General features: G+C 35.1%; 1 protein-coding gene across 2 annotated transcripts in view; it reads left to right on the forward strand.

Annotated features, from left to right (window-relative positions):
- CFAP299 (cilia and flagella associated protein 299) overlaps window positions 1-22,258 on the forward strand; it is a 628,423-nt gene that overhangs the window by 532,179 nt on the left and 73,986 nt on the right. For both annotated transcript variants that reach the window (XM_019932792.3, XM_019932793.3), the window contains one exon: window positions 510-652. In XM_019932792.3, the coding sequence (XP_019788351.1) occupies window positions 510-652 (143 nt within the window). The remainder of the gene's footprint in view (window positions 1-509; window positions 653-22,258) is intronic.

Genomic DNA, 22,258 nt, shown 5'->3' on the forward strand with positions numbered 1-22,258 from the left:
CATAAAATATATAGCTGTTTAAATGGAAAAAGAATGTAATGATTAGAAGTACAAACACATGAGCCTGGGTTTTAATCTGAGCTTCTCAATTTACTAGCTGTGTGAGGTACTCAACCTCTCTGTTTTTCAGTTTTTTAACTTGCAAAATGATGACAAAGAGAAGACAATGGGACTGGGAAAAAAGTAAATAATGTTTTATTTTCAAATACTGAAAATAATATCTGTCCTTAGGAAGACTTCTATGAATTATTTATTGATATTGTTATATACAATTGCTATATATAAACATTATATGCATGTTCAGTTAACTTTTCATAAATTTCTTCACTGCCAGGAGAAAATAATAATACTTACCCCATAGGATCATGGTAAGTATGAAGCATAAAGCACTCAGAATAGGGTATAACACAGGTATCACTCAATAACTGTAGATTTTATTATCATGTAAAATTTACTGAAATGAGTTTTGTTCATTTACTCTCTGCATTCTCTATTTTTCTATGTACTAGTCCGTGATCTTTATTCGTGACAGAAATTCTCATGGGCAGGAGGTGTCAGGATACATTGACTATGCTCACAGGCTAAAGACTGAAGATTTTGAAGTCTACTTTAGTGGAAAAAAAAGACTTCTTCCAAGACCCACAGATATGAGGTAAGTTGTGCACATTTTTCACAACTTCAATAAGAGAGCAAGCTTCTCAGAGGTAAAGATAAGGATTTTTATTTTATTTTCTGGAACATTAATGTATATATAGCAGGAATGTGGTAAGAGTGGTTTGAATAAAAAGTAAATACATTTTAAAACAGGGAATGAACATAGATGCATATTTTCCATTAACAGCCTGAGGAAGGGAACTCTTCAGAGATGAGATAAGTAAATTCTCAGTGACATTCCTTTTAAATGATAAGTAGAGCCTAAAATTTGCTACTCTCACATGGCTCTTGCACTACTTGGGACTTCATCTGTCTAAAAGCCTCAAGAGCAGTCCATGGAACACATTCCACATTCTCCTCCCACTTTTTTTTTTTTTTTTTTTTTTTTGGTCACCAACCAAAATCCAGGCCTCTGAGTAGCTCACCTTCATTTACTCTCACCACTGGCCTATTTGGGGATTTCTTCTACTCATGATTCTTTTTACTATTGACCCCTATCCTTTCCTCTGTAACCCTTATCCCACCACATAGGATCTACTCTACAAAGTCAACCTATTTATAGATCGGATCCTTCTACCACCTCCTGAATAGCTCTCAAGCTAAACTTTTTATTCTATACCTCTCACTTATCACAGAACACAAAAGTAGTAGCAGCATTCTGCTTTAACTCTCCACTGCCATATCCAGATTATTTAATACTTTTTTTAATTGGGGTATTAATGAGAACCTGCTGTATAGCACAGGGAACTCCACTTCACTGTACAGAAAATTATTTGACACTTTTAACAACACTATTCCTCTGACATTCCTGCCCTCTTGTGTCCATCCTTCTTGCTATTATCTAAAGACTTCATAACCCATCACCATTTCATGGACATACCCCTTTTCCTATCCAACCTAGATGCATAGCAAAATCATTTAACTTGACTCTTGCAATAATCCCAGCTGCCCATGTCTTTTTGTGCTTTGGTTGTATCTGCCCTGATGACCCTCAAAAGCAGATTGACCCAATTATCCTCTTGCTTGCACCGTTAGCTTGACCCCTGGGTAATGCAGAAGGAAATTTTAAGAAATTTCACAAAGGTGTGGATGGCTGCTACCAATAATTTATGGTCTCCAAACTCAGCCAGCCCCTTTTTGGCCCTCAGCCACCCATTTATTTGCTGTTTCTCAATTCGTAGTTTTACCATTCTCCCCCCCAAAATATTCTGAAGCTGCACCACTCTCTCAAAATCATTGTTCTCAACTGCTGACCCTGACTCCTGTCCATATTTGCCTCACATTTTACAGAGAGCGTTAAGTCTAAACATAGAAACCAACACCTGATCTGTCTCTCTGTCAACCAAAATCAGCTTCCTCACTAGCTGGTGCCCCCCTCAGAGTGCCCTTCTGATTATTCCCAATCACAATTCCATTCTGGCTGCTACTGGCCCCTGGGCCCACCATCTATGTTCAGAACACATCTGCCCCTAACTCTTAGAACACCACATGCCCTCCTTCCCTCAGCCCACCTCTCAGAGGCCCAATTTTCTACACACTTGTCCACATTCTCCCAACACAGCAAGCCTTAGGCTTCCCCAAAGACCACGAGGGAGTATATGCCCTTAGAGTGACTCAGGCTTTTCTGGTGACATTTCTGAAATAAAATAAGTGGCTGCACTCTCTACTTTTTGAAACAGATTTTTTCTGGAAAAAAAATTAGTAGTTCATTTTTATTAAGTGAAATATTCCTTTATACATGCATCTACTCTCACCACACTTTTCCATATTCAGAGAGAAAAGGACTCCTTGACTTGGTTAGACCTAATTTATTCAACTTGTTTTTTATCCTTTTCACCCTTCTTTTCACTGAAGCCATACTTTATCTATCGTTCTCTTTTTTTATATATATACATTCTCAAACTGACTCTCCCAACTGGCTCTTTTATCTTGCCTCTAAACATGCTGGAACAATTTCTATATTAAAGAAAAGAAATCCTCTACCTCTCTTATAATTTCCTGCTAAGCTCCTCAAAAGAACAAGTGTCTCCAACTCTCACTTCTCATGTAGGTGCTAACCCATTGTAATTAGCCCTCTGCCACCGTTATTTTTTTTTATTATTATTATTATTATTTTTTGTGGTACGCAGGCCTCTCACTGCTATGGCCTCTCCCGTTGCGGAGCACAGGCTCCGGACGCGCAGGCTCAGCGGCCATGGCTCACGGGCCTAGCCGCTCCGCGGCATGTGGAATCTTCCCGGACCGGGACACGAACCCGTGTCCCCTGCATCGGCAGGCGAACTCTCAACCACTGCGCCACCAGGGAAGCCCCTGCCACCGTTATTCAAATGAAACAATTCCTGCTAAAATCACCAGTGACTGCCAATTTCAAAATCTTATGCACTATTTTTATTTCTCATCTTATTTAACTTCTCGACATTATTTAATTACTGTTGGTTAATCCTTATGCTGATTAATTCTTTCTTCTCAAAACTATTCAAATATTCTAACATTTTATGTCAGAATCTCTCATTGAACTCTCCCCTTGTTTATTTCATGCATGTTGGTAATCACCAGGGTTCATCCTTGGACTTCTTTTCTTACCATATGCATTCTCTTGAGTGATTTGATCACTTTTCTGGTAAACTATAACCCTAGCACAGATCTCTTCTTTATTTAAGACTCAATTATCCTATTGCTCACTTGAGAACCTTCTGGGTATCCCATTAGCATCTAGAACTTATTTTCAAAATTAAAATCATTTTTATCTGTGAAGCCTACTGTTGCTTCTGTGTCCCCTTTCTTGGCAAATAGTACCACCCTGGTAACCCAAGGCAAAATCCAAATGTTATCCTAGACCTCTTCCTCGCCATCACCACCACCTCTATAACTAATGATTTACTAAAAATACTAGATTCTGTTATATTAAAAGCTTTGTTTATATTAAAGCAAATATACAATGTCATTTCACTTGTAAACACTTCAGTATGAATCTTCATGTGATAACATTTTAAATAAAACCATCATGACATTATACCTAACAAAATAATTCCTTAATATCATCTAATACCTAGTTAGTCCTTATTCATACTTCATTGACTATCTTAAAGTTATCTTTCCATAGCTGGTTTGACCAAATCAAAATCCAAATAATATTGTGTTATTCTTTTACTTTATAACAGCCCCCTTCCTTCTTTTTATCTTTTATGCTGTGATTTGTTGGAGAAACTAGGTCATTTGTCCTAAGAAATGTCATATTCTAAAAGTGACTGATCGTGCTCATGCTGTTGTTTGTTACACACTCCCTCTATCCTCCTATTTCCTATCAACTGGCTTGATGAAATTCAGTTTCAATTATTTTTAGGTAAGTTTTTTTTTTTTTAATGTGAAACTCTGTGAGTTTGATCAGTGGGTTCAGGTGGTGTCAGTCTGATGACTCTATTATAAAGTTCCCATCAAATTTCACCCAGTGGTTTTAGCATACAATAATGAAGTCTACCTAAATGTTTTTACTAAGGTTTGTATAGTGATGATTTTCTAATTCCATCATTCATTCTGCATTTTTTAACTAGAATTCTTCCACAGAGAATAACTTTTCCTCATTGTTTATTTGATTGCCCTGAAATGGAATTCAATTCATGCAGAAAGACAAAATAAATGTTTCATTATTTTCCTTAGTTTATGAAAAAATGCAAAGCCGAAAGCACAAGAGTATACAGATAGTGCCAAATTGTTTTCAAAGTGGTTATGCTATTTTATATCCACCAAAAATACTATATAAGTGCTCTCATTAGCCCTCATCCTTACCAACACATGACATCTACAAACTTTTTTTTCCACTGTGCTAAGTTCTAAATGATCTCTCGTGGTGGTCTTAATTTTTATTTTTGTGATTACTAGTCAGATTGGGGATCTTTTATTGGTTGTTCATTTCCTTTCTTTGAAGTATCTATTAAGACTTTTCCTCATTTTTTCTATTGGTTATTTATTCTTCCTTTTCTTATAAATTGTAGGAGTTCCTTTTGTTTTTTTGAATATTGATTAATCCTTTGCCTCTTATATATATTGAAAAATATAATCTTCCAGTATGTAATTCTCCTTTCACTTCCTTTACATGGACTTTTGATAGTCAGAAGTCAGAAGTTTTGATAGATTAGTTCATTTTATTAATCTTTTCCTCAGAGGTTTGCATTTTTTGTGTTTTGTTTAACAAATTCCTACCTTTCTGGAAGTCATAAAGATATTGTCCTATAAAGTACTGTGGTTTTGCTTTTTATTTTATATCTTTAACCTACCTGAACTTAAAACTGTATATGGTGGTTAGGTAAGGGTGCACTTTTTGTTTTTGTCTTCCATATGACTAATAATGTGTCCTAGCAACATTTATTGAAAAGTCCACTGTCCCTTCTCCCACATCTGCAACACCATTTGTGTCAAAAGTTGAGTTCTGTATGTGCTGGGTTGTTTCTGGGCTCACTCTTTTGTTTTACTAGTCTCTCCTTAAAATAATAAAATCTTACTCATTTGTTATATGTTCATAATAATTCTTGATATAAAGAAAGGCAATTTCTCCATCTGGTTTTTCTTTTTCAAGCGTATCTATTCTATGCTTGTCCCTTACTCTCTCATATAAATTTAGTCAACTTCAAATATTCACACACACAAAATGGTGTAATTTTGATTGGAACTGCTTTCAAGTTATGACCAATGTACCACTGATTGACATCTTTATGGTATTAAGTCTTCCATTTATTTATTTACATTTATTTATGCCCCTTTAATGTCTTTTAATGATATTTTATAATTTTCTCAATTAGAGAGCTTTTGTCATTTTGGGTTTTTTTTCCTCCTCGGTGCCAGATTTCTGAGCTTTCAAACAAAATTAGCTCTATTACGAAGATCCCACTGTAAAACTTTACCATGTTGAGTTTAATTTACGCCATCCATCAGAATCATACTTCAGATTTTTCACTCAAGAGATTTCATGCCATTAAATGACTTAAACAGTTGTTACTAGAGGAAAAAAATATCTTTGGTATCTATAATTCCACACTTAGTTTGATTCAGAACTAAAACAAAGACTTTATAAAGCTTTCAAAAGGTCCCTTTCTATTTACTTATCTTTTGACATGCTGTTTTATTCTCTGTAGGAAGAGACAGTAGTTCTGTGATTAGAATCCTGCCTTGCATTTTTACTGTGGAAAACATAAATATGAGCAGACAGCTGCAACTGTTATGAAATGCAGCAGTAGAAAGGGCCGAGAACTTGATCACCTTGTCAATTCAGACTTCATCTTGACCATGTGTTTACAATTCAGTACCTTCCTTTGGGCATGATTGTGAATAAACTATAAGCAAATAGCATGTTACCATTTACCAAGTTCCTTTATACTTCCCTAGAACAACTTTGTGAAATAGGTTCAACAAGCATTATTCTTAACATCTGAGGGAGGATAAAAGAGGATGAATCACTTGCTAAAGTTCACAAGTGAAACAGTGATAAGTGAGAACAAGTTCTTAGGAATTCACTGCTTACTTCCAAAACACTCTTCTAGGTTTAAAAGCGTTTGTATCCTGAGGACATTTGCACTATGTAGAATCCTTGAGTTACATTCTGCCCCACATTTAGCTGCTTAAATTTCTGTATTTATGTATTGTTGAACAAAGATCTAAGGTCTGCCTGTCGAGCTCTACCGATCCCTCAAATAGAATCGTCAGGAGGAAATGAAAAAGTTCTCTTTGTGTTTCTCTTTGGAGAGTCCATGAAATATTCATACCCTTGACCGAGGAATGCCCCTAAATACTAAAGCTTAGAGAGGTATTATTGTCAAATTTCCCTTGCTGTCCCATTGTCTGTTTTATTAAAACGTTGAACGTGCCAAATCTCTGAAGTTAGAACTATAAAGTTGCACTTATCCTGTGCTTAAACGCATTCTCATGAAAGCATCTGGTAACATATTGGCAGGTTGTGAAGTTTAAAAAAAAAAGGAGTAAATGACTCAGTGCTTCTACAAGGGGTATATAAAATATTGCCTATTTTAAAGTTATTAATATTATTCCACATCTAAATATGGTGACCAAACATTAGAATATCAATTTAGTCTCTTCAACAGATATTTGCTAAATTTGAAAGAGAAGGGAGTGCTTTGGGGGGCGAAAGTGCTGATTGAAGAAGACTTGCCATAACCATCTAGCTCCTAGATATTCAAAGCGTGGTCCATGGACCAGGAGCACTGACACCACCTGAGAGCCTGTAAGAAGTGAAGGATCTCAGGCTCTATCCCAACCAGTGAAGCAGAAATGGCATTTTAACATGATCCCCCAAATTTCAATATGCATATTAAAGTTTGAGAAGCATACTGTAGACCTATGCTGCCCAGTAGGGTCGCCACTAGCCATATATGACTATTGAGTACTTTCAGTGTAACTAACCCTGAATTAAGATGTGCTGTAAGTGTAAAATACACACCTGATTTTGAAGACATCATAAAAATATAAAATATGTTATTAATAAATTTACATTCACTATGTGTTAACATAATAATATGCTAGATATATTGAGTTAAATGAGATATATTATTAAAATTATTTCCACTTATTTCTTCTTACTTGTTTTTAGTGTGGCTACTAGAAAATTCAAAATGACATATATGGCTCATGTTTATGGCTCACCTTATACACACACACACACACACACACACACACACACACACACACACACACACACAGCACTGTTCTGGTCTGCTGGTCCCCAACCCAGAGGTTCACTCCCATCCTGATCTTTAGGACCAATACTGATCTTAGGTAGGTGTGATACAAGAAGTCATAAACTAGAGATCACCATTTAATAGGGTCTGGCTGCAGACATGTTTTATTTGCCCTGCACAATATATTTAAAAGTTCTGTCAATGTCAATGTTCTAGAAACAGGAAACGTCACATAAAATATCTTTGAGTTGCAGATTCTCCTAAAAACTGATAAGGTCTTCCCACACTGAGCCTACATTCTCTCATTCCAGCCATGATCTTGAATTAAATAGAAGCTGCTCCGTGAGATGGGGTATGTTCTCACCAGATTAACAGAGACTTGCCCACTCATACTAACTGCACAGTCATCCTTGAGTCACTCATTCAGATAACACCTATCAGATTCTTCTAGGCATTTGAGTTTGTGACTTCCGGTCTAAATTCCCACCTTAGGTTTTTAAAGTCATATTTGCCATTAGCCCAGTCATGATCTCCTTTGCTATACCCCTCTGGGTGGGTTTAACTTCAGCCCTTGGGCTCTCTCAGGTTGTTCCATACCACTGTGACTGGTCTGAGTCAAAGCCTGAGATGGTTATGATGCTGATAAAAATTAACTGAGAGCTTACCGTGCACAAGGCACTGTGCTAAATAATTTATATACATCATTTCACTTACTCTTTACAACAACCTTGTGGGTTAGGAATATTTTTCACATTTTAACATCAAAGAACATGCATCATAATGGTGTTAATTGGCTTAACCAAAGTTACACATAGACGGTTGCACTCAAAATCCAGGACCAAATAGAGATCTGTGGAACCCCAGATGTCATGATTTTGCTCCGGACGCGCAGGCTTAGCGGCCATGGCTCACGGGCCCAGCCGCTCCGCAGCATGTGGGACCTTCCTGGACCGGGGCACGAACCCGTGTCCCCTGCATCGGCAGGCAGACTCTCAACCACTGCGCCACCAGGGGAGCCCCATGATTTTTTTTTAATCGATGCTACATGATTCTACTTTAGGACTTTGTCATGAAAAGATATTTTCCCCTTTAGTATCATATCCATATCCTAGTCATTGTCATATATTTCTTTTGCAGATGTGTATCTGACTTGACAAGACCTAATTTGGGGTTGTTTTTCAGAACTTTAAGCAATCCTGCTATCCATGGTTAAGACTGGGGAATTTCAGCCATCCTGTACCCACCCTTGCCACTTCCTCCTTTCATTGAGCTTGGCAGAAAACAACTCTTTGTACTTGACCAGGCTTTTATTTTCAGTCACTATGAGTAAGAATTATAGTGTCCCACAGCTTTGTGTGTGGAAGAGCTCAGGACAGAATTAAAAGTGGCCTTTAATTGTGGCTTCAGCCTAAAAATCTTTAGAGAAAAAAATGGCCCTGACTTGTTGAACCTCAGTTACGTTCCAGGATACTTTTAGAATCTATTCATATCCTCTGAACTGTGGTTCACATATTTTTTGTAATATCTACATGGAATTCTTTTACAAATAAATTTAATTTTCCAATACTTAACTCATTTTAGTTTTTCCTTATCCAAAGGTAAACACTAACTACTATCTCTCATGGAAGACTCAAGGATGGAGAAGAGAGATCTGAAAGATGGACCTCCTTCTGTTGGTCTATAAAACCCAAATATACGAGAATAGTTCCTACTGAATTCCTACTGAAATATCTGTCTACATTATTCTATGGTAGAATTCTATCTAGGCTGTTTGGCTCATTGCCTTAAAAAAAGTCAGAATCCCAGAGCAATTATCTGGTAGTATCTTTAATTGTCTAGAATGTGTTTCCCTGAAGATTGTGTCTCTGGGTAAACCTTAAGTGAATAATTAGAGATCTGAGACAACCTCTAGTTCACTGACAACATTTACTGTGGTTGTGACAGTATTATTCTTTACACAAGATTTTTTCCAGCATTTAAAAAAATTTGGTAAAATATACATAGCATAAAATTTACCATTTTAACCATTTTTAAGTGTACTGTCCAGTGGCATTAAGTACATTCAAACTGTGCAACTCTTCCAACTTTTATTATAAAATTTAAAAAATTTTTGAAAAGTTTGAATAACAGTACAATAAATGCCAATATACTCACAACCTACACTGAACAACTGTTAACATTTTTCCAAATGTGCTTTATCTCTCTTTTGTATGTTGCTGTGTGTGTATGTGTGTGTGTACCATTTTAAAGTAGCTTGCAGATTTACCCCTAAATGTTTCACCATTCATGTCCTAAGAATAACAGCATTCTCCTATATAACATTACCATTATCATATACAAGAAAATTAATAATTATTTCCTATTATTATCTAATATCCTGCTCATATTCAAATTTTCCTAATTGTTCCAAAAAGTGTTTTGTAGCTGGTTTTGTGAACCTTCATCCAAACAGTGTACAAAAATTGCATTACTTATGTATTTTGACTCTCTTTTATTCTAAGATAGCACCTTCTCCCCTACTTTCCAACAAGGTATTTTTTTCTTGGTCGTGATATTGTTTTTCTAAAGAGATAAGGCCAGTTGCCTTTTACATTGTCCTGTATTCTGGATTTGTCTGATTGTTTCCTTGGAGTATTATTTGATTTGCTTCTCTCATATCTGTATTTTCTTTAAACTGGGAGATAAGTCTAAAAGCTTGATTGTATTAAGTGTAAATATTTTTTCAGTAAGAATTCTCTATTGGTGACAACTATGTATTGCATCATATCAGAAGGTGCTTAATGTCAAATTGTTTTATAGTTAGTGATACTCAATTTGACCCCTTAGTTAAAGAAGAATTATTAAATATTTCTTCTGAAAAGCTATATTTTATTTTCCTTGGGAAAATTTTATAGTAGCTAAACTAGTATGAACTAACATTTATGTATTTGTTTATTTCCTATTTAAAATCTATGTTTTTTAAAAGAAAGACTATTAGTAGCAAATTAACCTTGATATCCAGAGTTTTTTCATTTAATTTTCTAAATCAGAATAAAGGACAGTATTTGTTATAACAGAATTCAAATAAAGTTATACTGTAGAGCTGTCAGAAATCATAAACAATTTCTAATATGTAGATAAACTGTGCACCAAAACTGCACTTATTTATGGAACTCAGAACCATTTTCCTAGAGAAACTATCAGTCCATTTCCTAGGTCAGCTCACAAAATGCCAAACCCATTATTTCTTTTGAAAAATTAATTTTGTTTTATGTAGCAAAAAGAAACTCTGTGACAGCAAATAATGTCTCCACCCTCTTGCAAGTTCCCTGCCTCACGTATATGGTGACCATCCCATTTGGGTTAATTAAATAAGTAGGGACACTCCATGATAATCTTCCTTCAGATAACATATCTGTGACCATCATGGAATCAAGAAAAAGGAAGGTAACATGCTTCAGGGAACACATCTTGCTCTCTGGAGTAGTAGGCAAGATCAGTTCCTATTCTTTGAATACATGCAAATCAATACATTCCACGTAGATTCTGTTCAAAAGTCCAACATTCATAACTTGGGGAACACTATCAATCTGGTGATGATTGAAAATCTAAATATCTAAGGATGTTTATGTGTAAATCTCACAAGTGAGAAGAGGATTAATGGCTTGCTTAAGCACAAAAGGGTAAATGTAATAGAAGTGATGTGAATTAAATTTTTACATGATCATGCTGTCTCTAGAATTAAGAGGAAACTATGGAGAGAGTAAAGATAGAAGCAGAGAAAAACAGAGGCTACTGGATCTAAAATGTCAACTTTCTCAATGGTAGTCCAGTAATTCCATACACTGGGTTTTCTGTTAAAGTTGGTCTAATCATGGGTCCTTAAACTTCAGCATACACATGAATCACATAGAAGACTTGTTAAAACCAGATTTCTGGACCCTACTCCCAGAGCTTTTAATTTAGTAAAATTAAAGTAGGACCTGAGAAATTGTATTACTAATAAATACTCAAGTGATACTGATGCTGCTAGTCCAGGCACCACACTTTAAGAACCACTGGTCTAGAGGATGCCTCTACTTCCCCCTGTCAATGCCAGGCATCAGGGCTGCCTGAGGAAAAGCTGGATCTGCATAGCAAACAGTGACAGTTTTATTTCTTCTTTTCCAATTTGGATTCCTTTTATTTCTTTCTCTGTGTTGAATAAAAGTGGCAAGAATTGTTACATAGAGTGAGAAATAAGAACTTTTAAACAAGGAATTAGAAAATATAAAGAACAACCAAACAGAATTAAAGAATACAGTAACTGAAATGAAAAATACACTAGAAGGAATCAATAGTAGACTAAATGAGGCAGAAGAATGGATAAGTGAGCTGGAAGACAGAGTAATGGAAATCACTGCTGTCAAACACAAAAAAATCAAAAAGAATGAAAAGAAATTAGGACAGTTTAAGAAACCTGTAGGACAACATCAAGCATGCTAATATTCACATTACAGGAGTCCCAGAAGGAGAAGAGAGAAATAGCTTGAGAAAATATTTGAAGAGACAATAGCTGAAAATTTCCCTAATCTGGGGAAGGAAACAGTCACCCAAGTTCAAGAAGCACAAAGATTCTCCTACAGGATTAACCCACAGAGGAATACACCATGACATATTGTAATCAAAATGACAAAAATTAAAGAGAGAATACTAAAAACAACAAGTGAGAAGCAACAAATAACATATAAGGGAACTCCCATAAGGCTATCAGCTGATTTTCAGTAGAAATTCTGCAGGCCAGAAGGAAGTTGCATGATATACTTATTATATATACTTAAAGTGATGAAACAGAAAAATCTACAGCCAAGAATACTCTACCCAGCAAGGCTCTTATTCAGATTTGATGGAGAAATCAAAAGCTTTACAAGCAAGCAAAAGCTAAAAGAATTCAGCACCACCAAACTAGCTTTCCAACAAATGCTAAAGGATCTTCTCTAGGCAGAAAAAAAAAGCCACAACTAGACACAAGAAAGTTACAAAATGGAAAAGCTTGCTGGTAAATGCAAACATACAATAAATGTAGGAAATCATCCACACACAAAGCTAATAGGGAGGTTAAAAGACAAGAGTGGTAAAAATCATTTGTATTCACAATAAACAGTTAAGGAATACTCAAAACAATTAGATGTATAATATAAAGTCAAAAATGGTAATTATGGAGGAAGGAGAGTACAAATGCAGGGTATCTAAAATGCATTTGAAATTAAGAGATCAGCAACTTAAAACAAGCATTTATAAATACAGACTCCTATACAAAATTCTCATGGTAACCACAAAACAAAAATCTGTAATAGATATACAACAAAAAAGAAAAAGGAACCCAAACATAACACTAAAGATATTCATATCACAAGAGAAGGGAACAAAAGAAGAAAATGGAAAAAAAAGAGCTACAAAAGCAAATCCAAAACAGTTAACAAAAAGGCCATAGAATGTACATATTGGTAATTACCTTAAACGTAAATGGACTAAATTTCCAACCAAAAGACAGAGACTGGCTGAATGGATACAAACACAAGACCTGTATATTTGCTGCCTACAAGAAACTCACTTCAGGGCTTCCCTGGTGGCACAGTGATTGATAGTCCGCCTGCTGATGCAGGGGACATGGGTTTGTGCCCCAGTTCTGGAAGATCCCACATGCCGTGGAGCGGCTGGGCCCGTGAGCCATGGCCACTGAGCCTGTGCATCCAGAGCCTGTTCTCCACAAAGGGAGAGACCACAACAGTGAGAGGCCCACGTACCGCAAAAAAAAAAAAAAAAAAAAAGAAACTCACTTCAGATCTAGAGACACATACAGACTGAAAGTGAGGGGTTGGAAAAAGGTATTCCATGCAAATGAAAATCAAAAGAAAGCTGGAGTGGCAATTCTCATATCAGACAAAATAGACTTTAAAATAAAGACTGTTACAAGAGACAAAGAAGGACACTACATACTGATCAAAAGATCAATCCAAGAAGAAGATATAACAATTATAAATATATATGCAGCCAATATAGGAGCACCTCAATATATAAGGCAAATGTTAACAGATATAAAAGGAGAAATTGACAGTAAAACATTAATAGTGGGGGACTTCAACACCCCACTTACATCAATGCACAGATCATCCAGACAGAAAATTGATAAGGAAACACATGCTTTAAAATGACACATTAGACCAGATGGACTTAATATTTATAGAGCATTCCATCCAAAAGCAGCAGAATGCACATTCTTTTCATGTGCACATGGAACATGCTCCAGGATAGATCACATGCTGGACCACAAAGCAGCCCTCAGTAAATGTGAGAAAACTTAAATCATATCAAGCATCTTTTCCAAGCACAAGACTGTGATGCTAGAAATCAACTACAAGAGAAAAAAAAACTGCAAAAAACACAAACATGTGGAGGCTAAACAATATGCTACTAAACAACCAATGGATCACTGAAGAAATCAAAGAGGAAATAAAATATTACCTAGAGCCAAATGAAAATGAAAACACAATGATCCAAAACCTATGGATGTAGCAGAAGCAGTTCTAAGAGGGAAGTTTATAGTGATACAATCTTACCTCAGGAAATAAGAAAAATCTCAAATAAACAACCTAATGTTATGCCTAAAGCAACTAGAGAAAGAAGAACAAACAAAACCCAAAAGTTTTGTTTATTAGTAGAGGTTAGTAGAAGAAAGTTAGTAGAAGAGAAGAAATCATAAAGATCAGAGCAGAAATAAATGAAGTAGAAACTAAAAAACAGTAGAAAAGATCAATGAAATTAAAAGCTAGTTCTTTGAAAAGATAAACAAAATTGATAAATCTTTAGCCAGACTCATCAAGAAAATAAGGAAGAGGGCTCAAATCAATACAATCAGAAATGAAAAAGGAGAAGTTACAACCAACACTATAGAAATAAAAAGGATCTTAAGAATCTACTACAAGCAACTATACACCAATAAAAGGGACAACCTAGAAGAAATGGACACATTCTTAGAAAGGTACAATCTCCCAAGACTGAACCAGGAAGAAATAGAAAATATGAACAGACCAATTACCAGTACTGAAATTAATTCAGTAATTTCAAAACTCCCAACAAGCAAAATTCAAGGGCCAGATGGCTTCAGAGGTGAATTCTACCATTTAGAGAAGAGTTGACTCCTATCCTTCTGAAACTATTCCAAAAATGAAAGAGGAAGGAACACTTCAGAACCATTCTATGAGGCCACTGTCACCCTGATACCAGAACCAGACAAAGATAACACACAAAAAAAGAAAATTACAGGCCAATATCACTGATGAACATAGATACAAAACTCCTCAACAAAGACCAGAAAACCGACTCCAATAATACATTAAAAGTATCATATACCATGAGCAAGTGGGATGTACCCCAGTGATGCAAGGACTTTTCAATATCCACAAATCAATCAATGTGATACACCAGATTAACAAATTGAAGAATAAACACCATATGATCATCTCAATAGATGCAGAAAAATCTTCTGACAAAATTCAACATTGATTTATGATAAAAACTCTTCAGAAAGTGGGCATAGATGGAACATAATAAAGACCATATATGACAAATCCACAGCTAGCCTCATTCTCAATGGTGAAAAACTGAAAGCATTTCCTCTAAGATCAGGAACAAGACAAGGATGCCCACTCTTGCCTCTTTTATTCAAAAACTAATTAAAATTTTAGTATAATCTTTCACTGTTTTCATAAATGTCCAAGAATATAGAGTGTGATATGTACAAAGTATCTGAATTTTCTTCTGGTTTTTGTATAGAAATGATTTCTTTATATTATCAAATTTCCATTTGGTTCTACTTTGTTACATAAAAGGAGTGTGTAGGGCAGTAAGGCAGGATAAAAGAGCTTATAAAATTTAGAACTTGAACTGCCAAATTACTTGTAAAATTAAATTCATTCCAGTTCTACTAATTTATGAAATTGAATGAAGCAACGTGAGACCAGTTTCTTTAAACAATATATGATTTCATTTTCAAATGTTACAAAATTTTTCACACAAATTTCAAAACCAGAACAACAATTTGAAAAATCAAGCTGATCTTAAAGATTTTGTTGTAAAGAGAACACCCTGTGTGTTATTTTTTATTTTCCCTACCCCTACTTTTAGGAGTAAGGCTGCTCATTTTAAAAGAATTAAATAATTCAGTTCAATTTGATGATTTCTCAATTTTGTTTTCATGAGCAAATGAGAAGAATGAAATCAAAATCCTGATTCAATTATGTCTTACCTTTGTCTATTTCTATAAGAGGATCCAGGAACATACAAAGATTTCACACCTAGCCCTAGGCACACTCAGCTGAAGAAGGCAAACCCAACTGCAGTTTGCCTGAGCATTTGAATTCAGAAACAATTAATATAATTCTTTGATTTCCTGACTTTCCCACATTAGCACAATTAGATGTTATTTAGCTATGGAAACAGCAATACAGTGTATATATTCAAACTCTCACACACACAAATATTGTAAAGGCTTGTTAACACAGTCATATTCTGAGTCATTTATGTTCCATCACACATAAATTTGTAAAGGCACAACAGAAGGGAAGTTAACCTGATGACATGCATCTAAAAATTCCGTACCAACATTTTTATTCTTTAACTCTCAGGATCTTTACTTTATATCAACATTTATATTTGATTTTTACTTATTTTTACATAATCATTTTTTGAGAAAGAATGTGAACCAGATAAGCCCTCAAGCTGTGTAATTCTGATTCATGAACACACCTTACAATCTGGTAACATGTGCATGCACTTCTGTGCCAAAATTTAATGAAATGGAATAATGGCACTTTAAATGGTTTAGCATCTTTAGCCATAACCCAGAATTCAACCTCTCATTTCCCTCCCTTACCTTCAAATAAGGAAAGCAATAAACAAGTCCAACATGAAAAGGCAAGTCATTGGGAATGCCAACAATCCTTCTTATTAGTTCCCATAAGCTCTGTCCATTATCATCCATCTGAATGGAAGCTTGCATGTCTGATCCTTGGGATTTTACTGTTTAAGTTGGAGAGTATGCTGGTGCTTAAGTCCTTTATCTGTGATGAACTGTCAAGAAAGTGCAGAAAAATGAACACAGTAAAAAAAGGAAAGGAAATTATTGCTTTAGTTCATCAGCTCACGTTGATTGAAGCCACTTTAAAGGCATTTGGGTGAAATACTCTGTAGAAATTAGTTAATCAACCTTTAGTAGAAAAGAAAAAAAATTAGAAACTCTCTCAATTTGCTGGAAAGGTCCATTTTCTTTATTTCCAAATGCATACTTTATGTTCTTCGTAATTTGAGACCTTGTCTCCACTAGTTTTCAAAGAATACGTAAGATTTGAAGGATGCAGAACCAGATGATGATGTTTTGTGCTTTTCTATAGTCAAGTTTACTTGAATATCTGCAGAAAATAAAAACATACATGTATATATGAGAACTGTCACAAGGAGATTTCAGTCACTGTGTCTGTGAAAGCCATGTAGGATTAACCCATAGTTTAGACTTGTGTAAAGATGAAAATGAGCTATTTAACTCATCTGGGAAGCAGCTGTACAGAACTGTGGAAGGCAGTGGTAAGGAAAAATCACTATTACGTAAACAAAGCAACAGAAAGATGGTAAAAAGGGTAAAGGAATAAGAAATTAGAATCCATTCAAACAAAACTTAACTTGGATGAATGAGGAAGAAAGTCTTTTTCTGCCAACTCAGTAAATGTTTAATCTGGAAAAGCATGCTTCCACATCTGGCTTATGTTTAATATTGTAAATATTATCTCTTTGATTTTTTACTTTATTTTTGATGTAAATATTTGTTTATTAACAAAAATAAAATAAAAATCAGTGGAGATATGTATTAATATTACAAATGCTAGATATTTCAAATAAAATATTCAAAATACAAAATAATACCTGTTTTCAAACGTGCTAACAAAAGCCACTAAAGAAGAAAATTGAAAATATTGGAAATAATAAACCTTTTTATTGTTTGAATATAAGTCACCTAATATATTAAATGCTATGAAAGAAAATTCTCTAAATGACCAGAGAAGTAGTCATTTTGGTATACTTGCAATACAGCATGATTTTGAAAATGAGTATAAATCATTTAAAAGGAACAAAGAAAGTAAAAATCATTCACTTGTGTTTATCTGTTTGAGGACAGTATTATAATGTTTTGTATGCAGGAATGAACTAGCTCCAAACTGAATTGTTTCTTAATTTTCTGAGGAATTACTCTGAGGGAGGCTTCTACACTTCAAGTCAGCCATACAGATTAGCATGTGTATGCCAAAGGCTTCCTGGCCCTTCTTTCTTGGGCTTCCAAAAGTCAGGTCATGTGTAAGTCAGTCCACAAAAAGAAGATAAATGGAATAAATTGGAGGTCTACCTACCTGGAAAGAGAAATAAGTGAAATTGAGCAATAACTTTCCTCCGCTTCTGCATGTACAAATAAAGATAATAACTTACATTTGTGAAAGAGACATGTACCACAATGTTCATTGCAGCACTATTTACAATAGCCAGGACATGGAAGCAACCTAAGGGTCTATCAACAGATGAATGGATAAAGAAGTTGTGGCACATATATACAATGGAATATTACTCAGCCATAAAAAGAAATGAAATTGAGTTATTTGTAGTGAGGTGGATGGACCTAGAGTCTGTCATACAGAGTGAAGTAAGTCAGAAAGAGAAAAACAAGTACCATATGCTAACACATATATATGGAATCTAAAAACAATTGGTTCTGATGAACCTAGGGGCAGGACAGGAATAAAGATGCAGATGTAGGGAATAGACTTGAGGACATGGGGAGGGGGAAAGGTAAGCTGGGACGAAGTGAGAGAGTAGCATTAACATATATACACTACCAAATGTAAAATAGATAGCTAGTGGGAAGCAACTGCATAGCACAGGGAGATTAGCTCAGCGCTTTGCGACCACCTAGAGGGGTGGGATAGGGAGGGTGGGAGGGAAGCACCAGAGGGATGGGATATGGGGATATATGTATACATATAGCTGATTCATTTTGTTACACAGCAGAAACTAACACAACATTGTAAAGCAATTATACTCCAATAAAGATATTAAAAAAGAAAAAGAAACTAGGGAGTGAAAGTTGGACAGGGGACAGGATATTCACTAGTGTCAAAATATCTTCCCACAAAATACTTATTAATTACAAAGGGAAAAAGAGAAACTTTATAGTGGAGACATCTGGGCAATGCCACCTTACTCTAGTGAGCAAACTACCAGGCATGGGGCAAATCAACTTCAAGTGCCCCTCAAGGGGATGCAGCATCACACATCGTTCTATCAATATGTAGTTCCTGCCCAATACACATAATCTTCATGTTATTGTGAAGACACATCAGACAAACACAAACTTGTGGAGTCTACAAAATAACTGACCTGTAATCTTTTGAAATATTAAGGTCATGAGAGTCAAGGGAGGGCTGAGGACATGTTCCCAGAGACTAGACAAAGCTAGTTGCAACACATGATCCTGGATGGATCCCTTTCCTAAAGAACATTACTGGGAGAGTTGGAAAAACTTGAATAATGTCTCTGGGTAAAGGGTACATGAGAGTTCTTTGTACTGTTCTTGTACTGTTCTGTGAGTTTGACATGATTTAAAATGAGAAAGAATAAAAATTATGTTGTTAGAGTTCCTGAGAGTGTACTATTGGAATAAACCCTATTTGGTCACTTGGAAAGAAAAAATAACTTACATTTGTGAGTTTATAGCACATTTTCACAAAAGCATTTTGTTGTTTTAATGTTCTTCACCCATACATTTTATTTCACCTAGTAATTGTAACACAATGACTCAGAATAATAAAATATTATTATTAATCACATTAATATATATTAAAATTTATATATATTATTTAATATATATATTAAAATGTTATATATATTAAAATGTTATAATAAAATATCTACAATGTATTACAAGAACACAGATTAAGGTGTGATTAATTAATCACTTGGGGGAAGTACAGGAGAGGCTGCTGCAAGAAAATAATTTGGCTTGTCCTTGAAAAACAAGTAGGAGTCTATGTAGTAGAAAAGTGGAGGACGGGGTATTCCAAATAGGAGCAAAAGCTCATGAGAAACCATGACAAATTTTAGGAACAGTGAGTAACTGATACCTATTCAGCAATCTTGGTCTCCTTGATACATCATATTCTAGGACCAAGCTGAAATGAAATATAATACACATAGAGAAAGAGGAAGGTAGGCTGGCAGGAAGTTTTTTAGCTGGTATTCCAAAGCAGTTTCTATAATTGTAAAAGAAATTAAACATTTTAAAATCTTTGTCATGAAATTCAGTAATAATATATTAACACCTGCTATGAGCTAAGCTCTATTTGACAGTGGGAATTCAGCAATCAACAGTAAAAGGCTAACTTCTCTTGAAGTGCTTATAGTCTGGCAGATAAGATAGAAACAAAAATTATTAGATATAATGACCAAGGTTCTTAGTTGCAGACAACAGAGTCTACTAAATCTGGTTTAAGCACAAAGATATTTAATATAAATATTAATAAGAATTTAATAAGAATATTTATATAACTTATAAATATAAAAGTTCATAAAATCATTTGGCGGACTGAAGAAACAGACTCCAGACTGAGTTTCTACACTTAAGTCACACTGCAGAACTGAGCTGGCAAAAGCTGCAACTTCCACCACAATCAGGAAACTACATTATCAAGAAGCTTCCACCACTGTTGACAGCTCCAGAACCATGCTGGTTCTGCAACAATCAGGAGCTGCAGTACCTTGAATTTTCTGCCACACCTGCCACTTCTAGAACTGTGCCTTTTCTGCCAAAATCTGTTTGAGCAAAACTGTTCCTTATGGCCCCACATAACTTATTTCTAAATTAATTACCCCTGTGAGAGCTTCTAAATGGTGGAAACTAAATCACATGGGAAAACCCAGCTGCAAGGTAATTTTAGAAAAATAGATTTTAGGCCTCCCACCTCAGCAGTTCAGGAAGGCACACCAGAAAGGGATTAGAATGGGTATTGAGCAAAACAATCCATGTTATCTGACAGAAGTAAATGATGAGTAAATTGCATGACTTACAATTTGTAATAAATAATTTCAAAGAAATAAATAGGAGGCTAAGAGAGAACAAGCAGGCAGGAGTTGCTCCGATAGGATGAGTAAGGACAGCTTTTCTGAATAGGTAAAATGTAGGCTTATTCCTAAAAGAGGAGAGTGCTTCCTAACTTTCCACATGAAGAGTGAGGAAAGATGATTTTAGGCAAAGAGATATAGAGTCTAGTAAAGAGTAAGATCTCTAGAACTAAACTGGGTCAAAAACTTTCTCTGCCTCTTGCTTACTTTGTGATCTTGGGCAAATTACTCAAACTCTTACATTATTCTTGTTTATAAAACAAAGATAATAATAATACTACCAAAGAAGGTTACTGTGAGGATTGTAAGATTTAGTGTGTGTAAAGTACTTACAACAGTGACTGACACATAATATGTGTAATAAAAACGGTTGTCATTATCATTAACTTTTCCTACATGTTAAGTCTGAGTTACCTATGTGATAGGTCTAGAGATACAAATTTGAAAGTATTCAACAGAAAATTAGTATTTAAATCTCTGGGAAGGAATGTTGCTAACTAGGGGAAAGAATAGAAGAGATATAATGTGAAAATGCCAAATTTTAGATGTTGGGAAGGGAAAAGAACCCAGTAAACTAAACAGAAGGAAGGTACAGTGGCATAGAAGGAAAAGCAGAGACCAGTCATATGATGGAATTCAGCATAGTGATTATAGTTAATAACACTCTTATATACTTGAAAGTTGCTAAGAGAGTAGAGCTTAAATGTCATCACAAAAAAAGAAATATTAATTATGTGATGTGATACAGGTATTAGCTAACACTGTGGTGGTAATCATTTTGCAGTATATAAGGGTATCAAATCAACACAGTGTATACCTTAAAGTTATACAATGTTATACATATGTCAATTATAACTCAGTAAAGCTAGGGAAAAAAGAATGAAGAAGTGCCATCTATTGATTAAGATGAGCATTTTAAAAAGTCCATTGTGTCTGGAAATGTGGAGAACATTAGTGAACTTTATAAGAACAGTTTCTGTCACATGGTGGTGGTATTGGGAAAACTGTATTGTAGTGGATTGAAAGGCGACTTGGCGGTCGAGAAAGAGAAACAGCATGAGTAGAAAACTCTAGAAGTTCGATGAGAAAAGAAATCAAAGTGGAAGAAATTGCAGGGGTGTGTGTGTGTGTGTGTGTGTGTGTGTGTGTGTGTTGGTAGGGGTAGATGAGAATAGTAGTCAATCAAGGAAGAGAGATATGAGAACTAAAAAAGTTCTTTAGGACAAGATAGAAGAGTAAAAAGGAAACGGAATGGCGTTCAAATCATCCCATCCTATGTCATTCTAAATCAATTCTTTTATATTTTTCTCTTATATGTATACATGCCCATTTCCTATAACTACACAATGATTATAATAGGGAGGTATTAAAATAGCAATGTCCTTGTCTGGTTATATGCCTTATATTTAAAGAGCCTGGGCTTCGGAATCACTCAACCTTCATTTCTAATTCTGGTTCTGTCATCTTGGACAAGCATTTGACTTCTATGACCCTTAATTTCTACATCTTATAAAAGTTGATAAATAATATCTTCCTCAAATGATAGAGGATCATATGATCATATGGTATCGCATGTAAGGTACCTAGCATGAAAACTAACCCATAGGAGATGCTTAATATATTAAGGCATTGTTAATTATTTCATTAAGTGCTGAGTGTCAATGAGTAGTGAAGTTGGTTTAAAAAATGCAGGATTAAAAGGAATTTATGAAGGCCAGGAAAAATGTAAATTTCATAGA

This window comes from Tursiops truncatus, chromosome 5 (genome assembly GCF_011762595.2).
Source record: "Tursiops truncatus isolate mTurTru1 chromosome 5, mTurTru1.mat.Y, whole genome shotgun sequence".
Classification (NCBI taxonomy): domain Eukaryota; kingdom Metazoa; phylum Chordata; class Mammalia; order Artiodactyla; family Delphinidae; genus Tursiops; species Tursiops truncatus.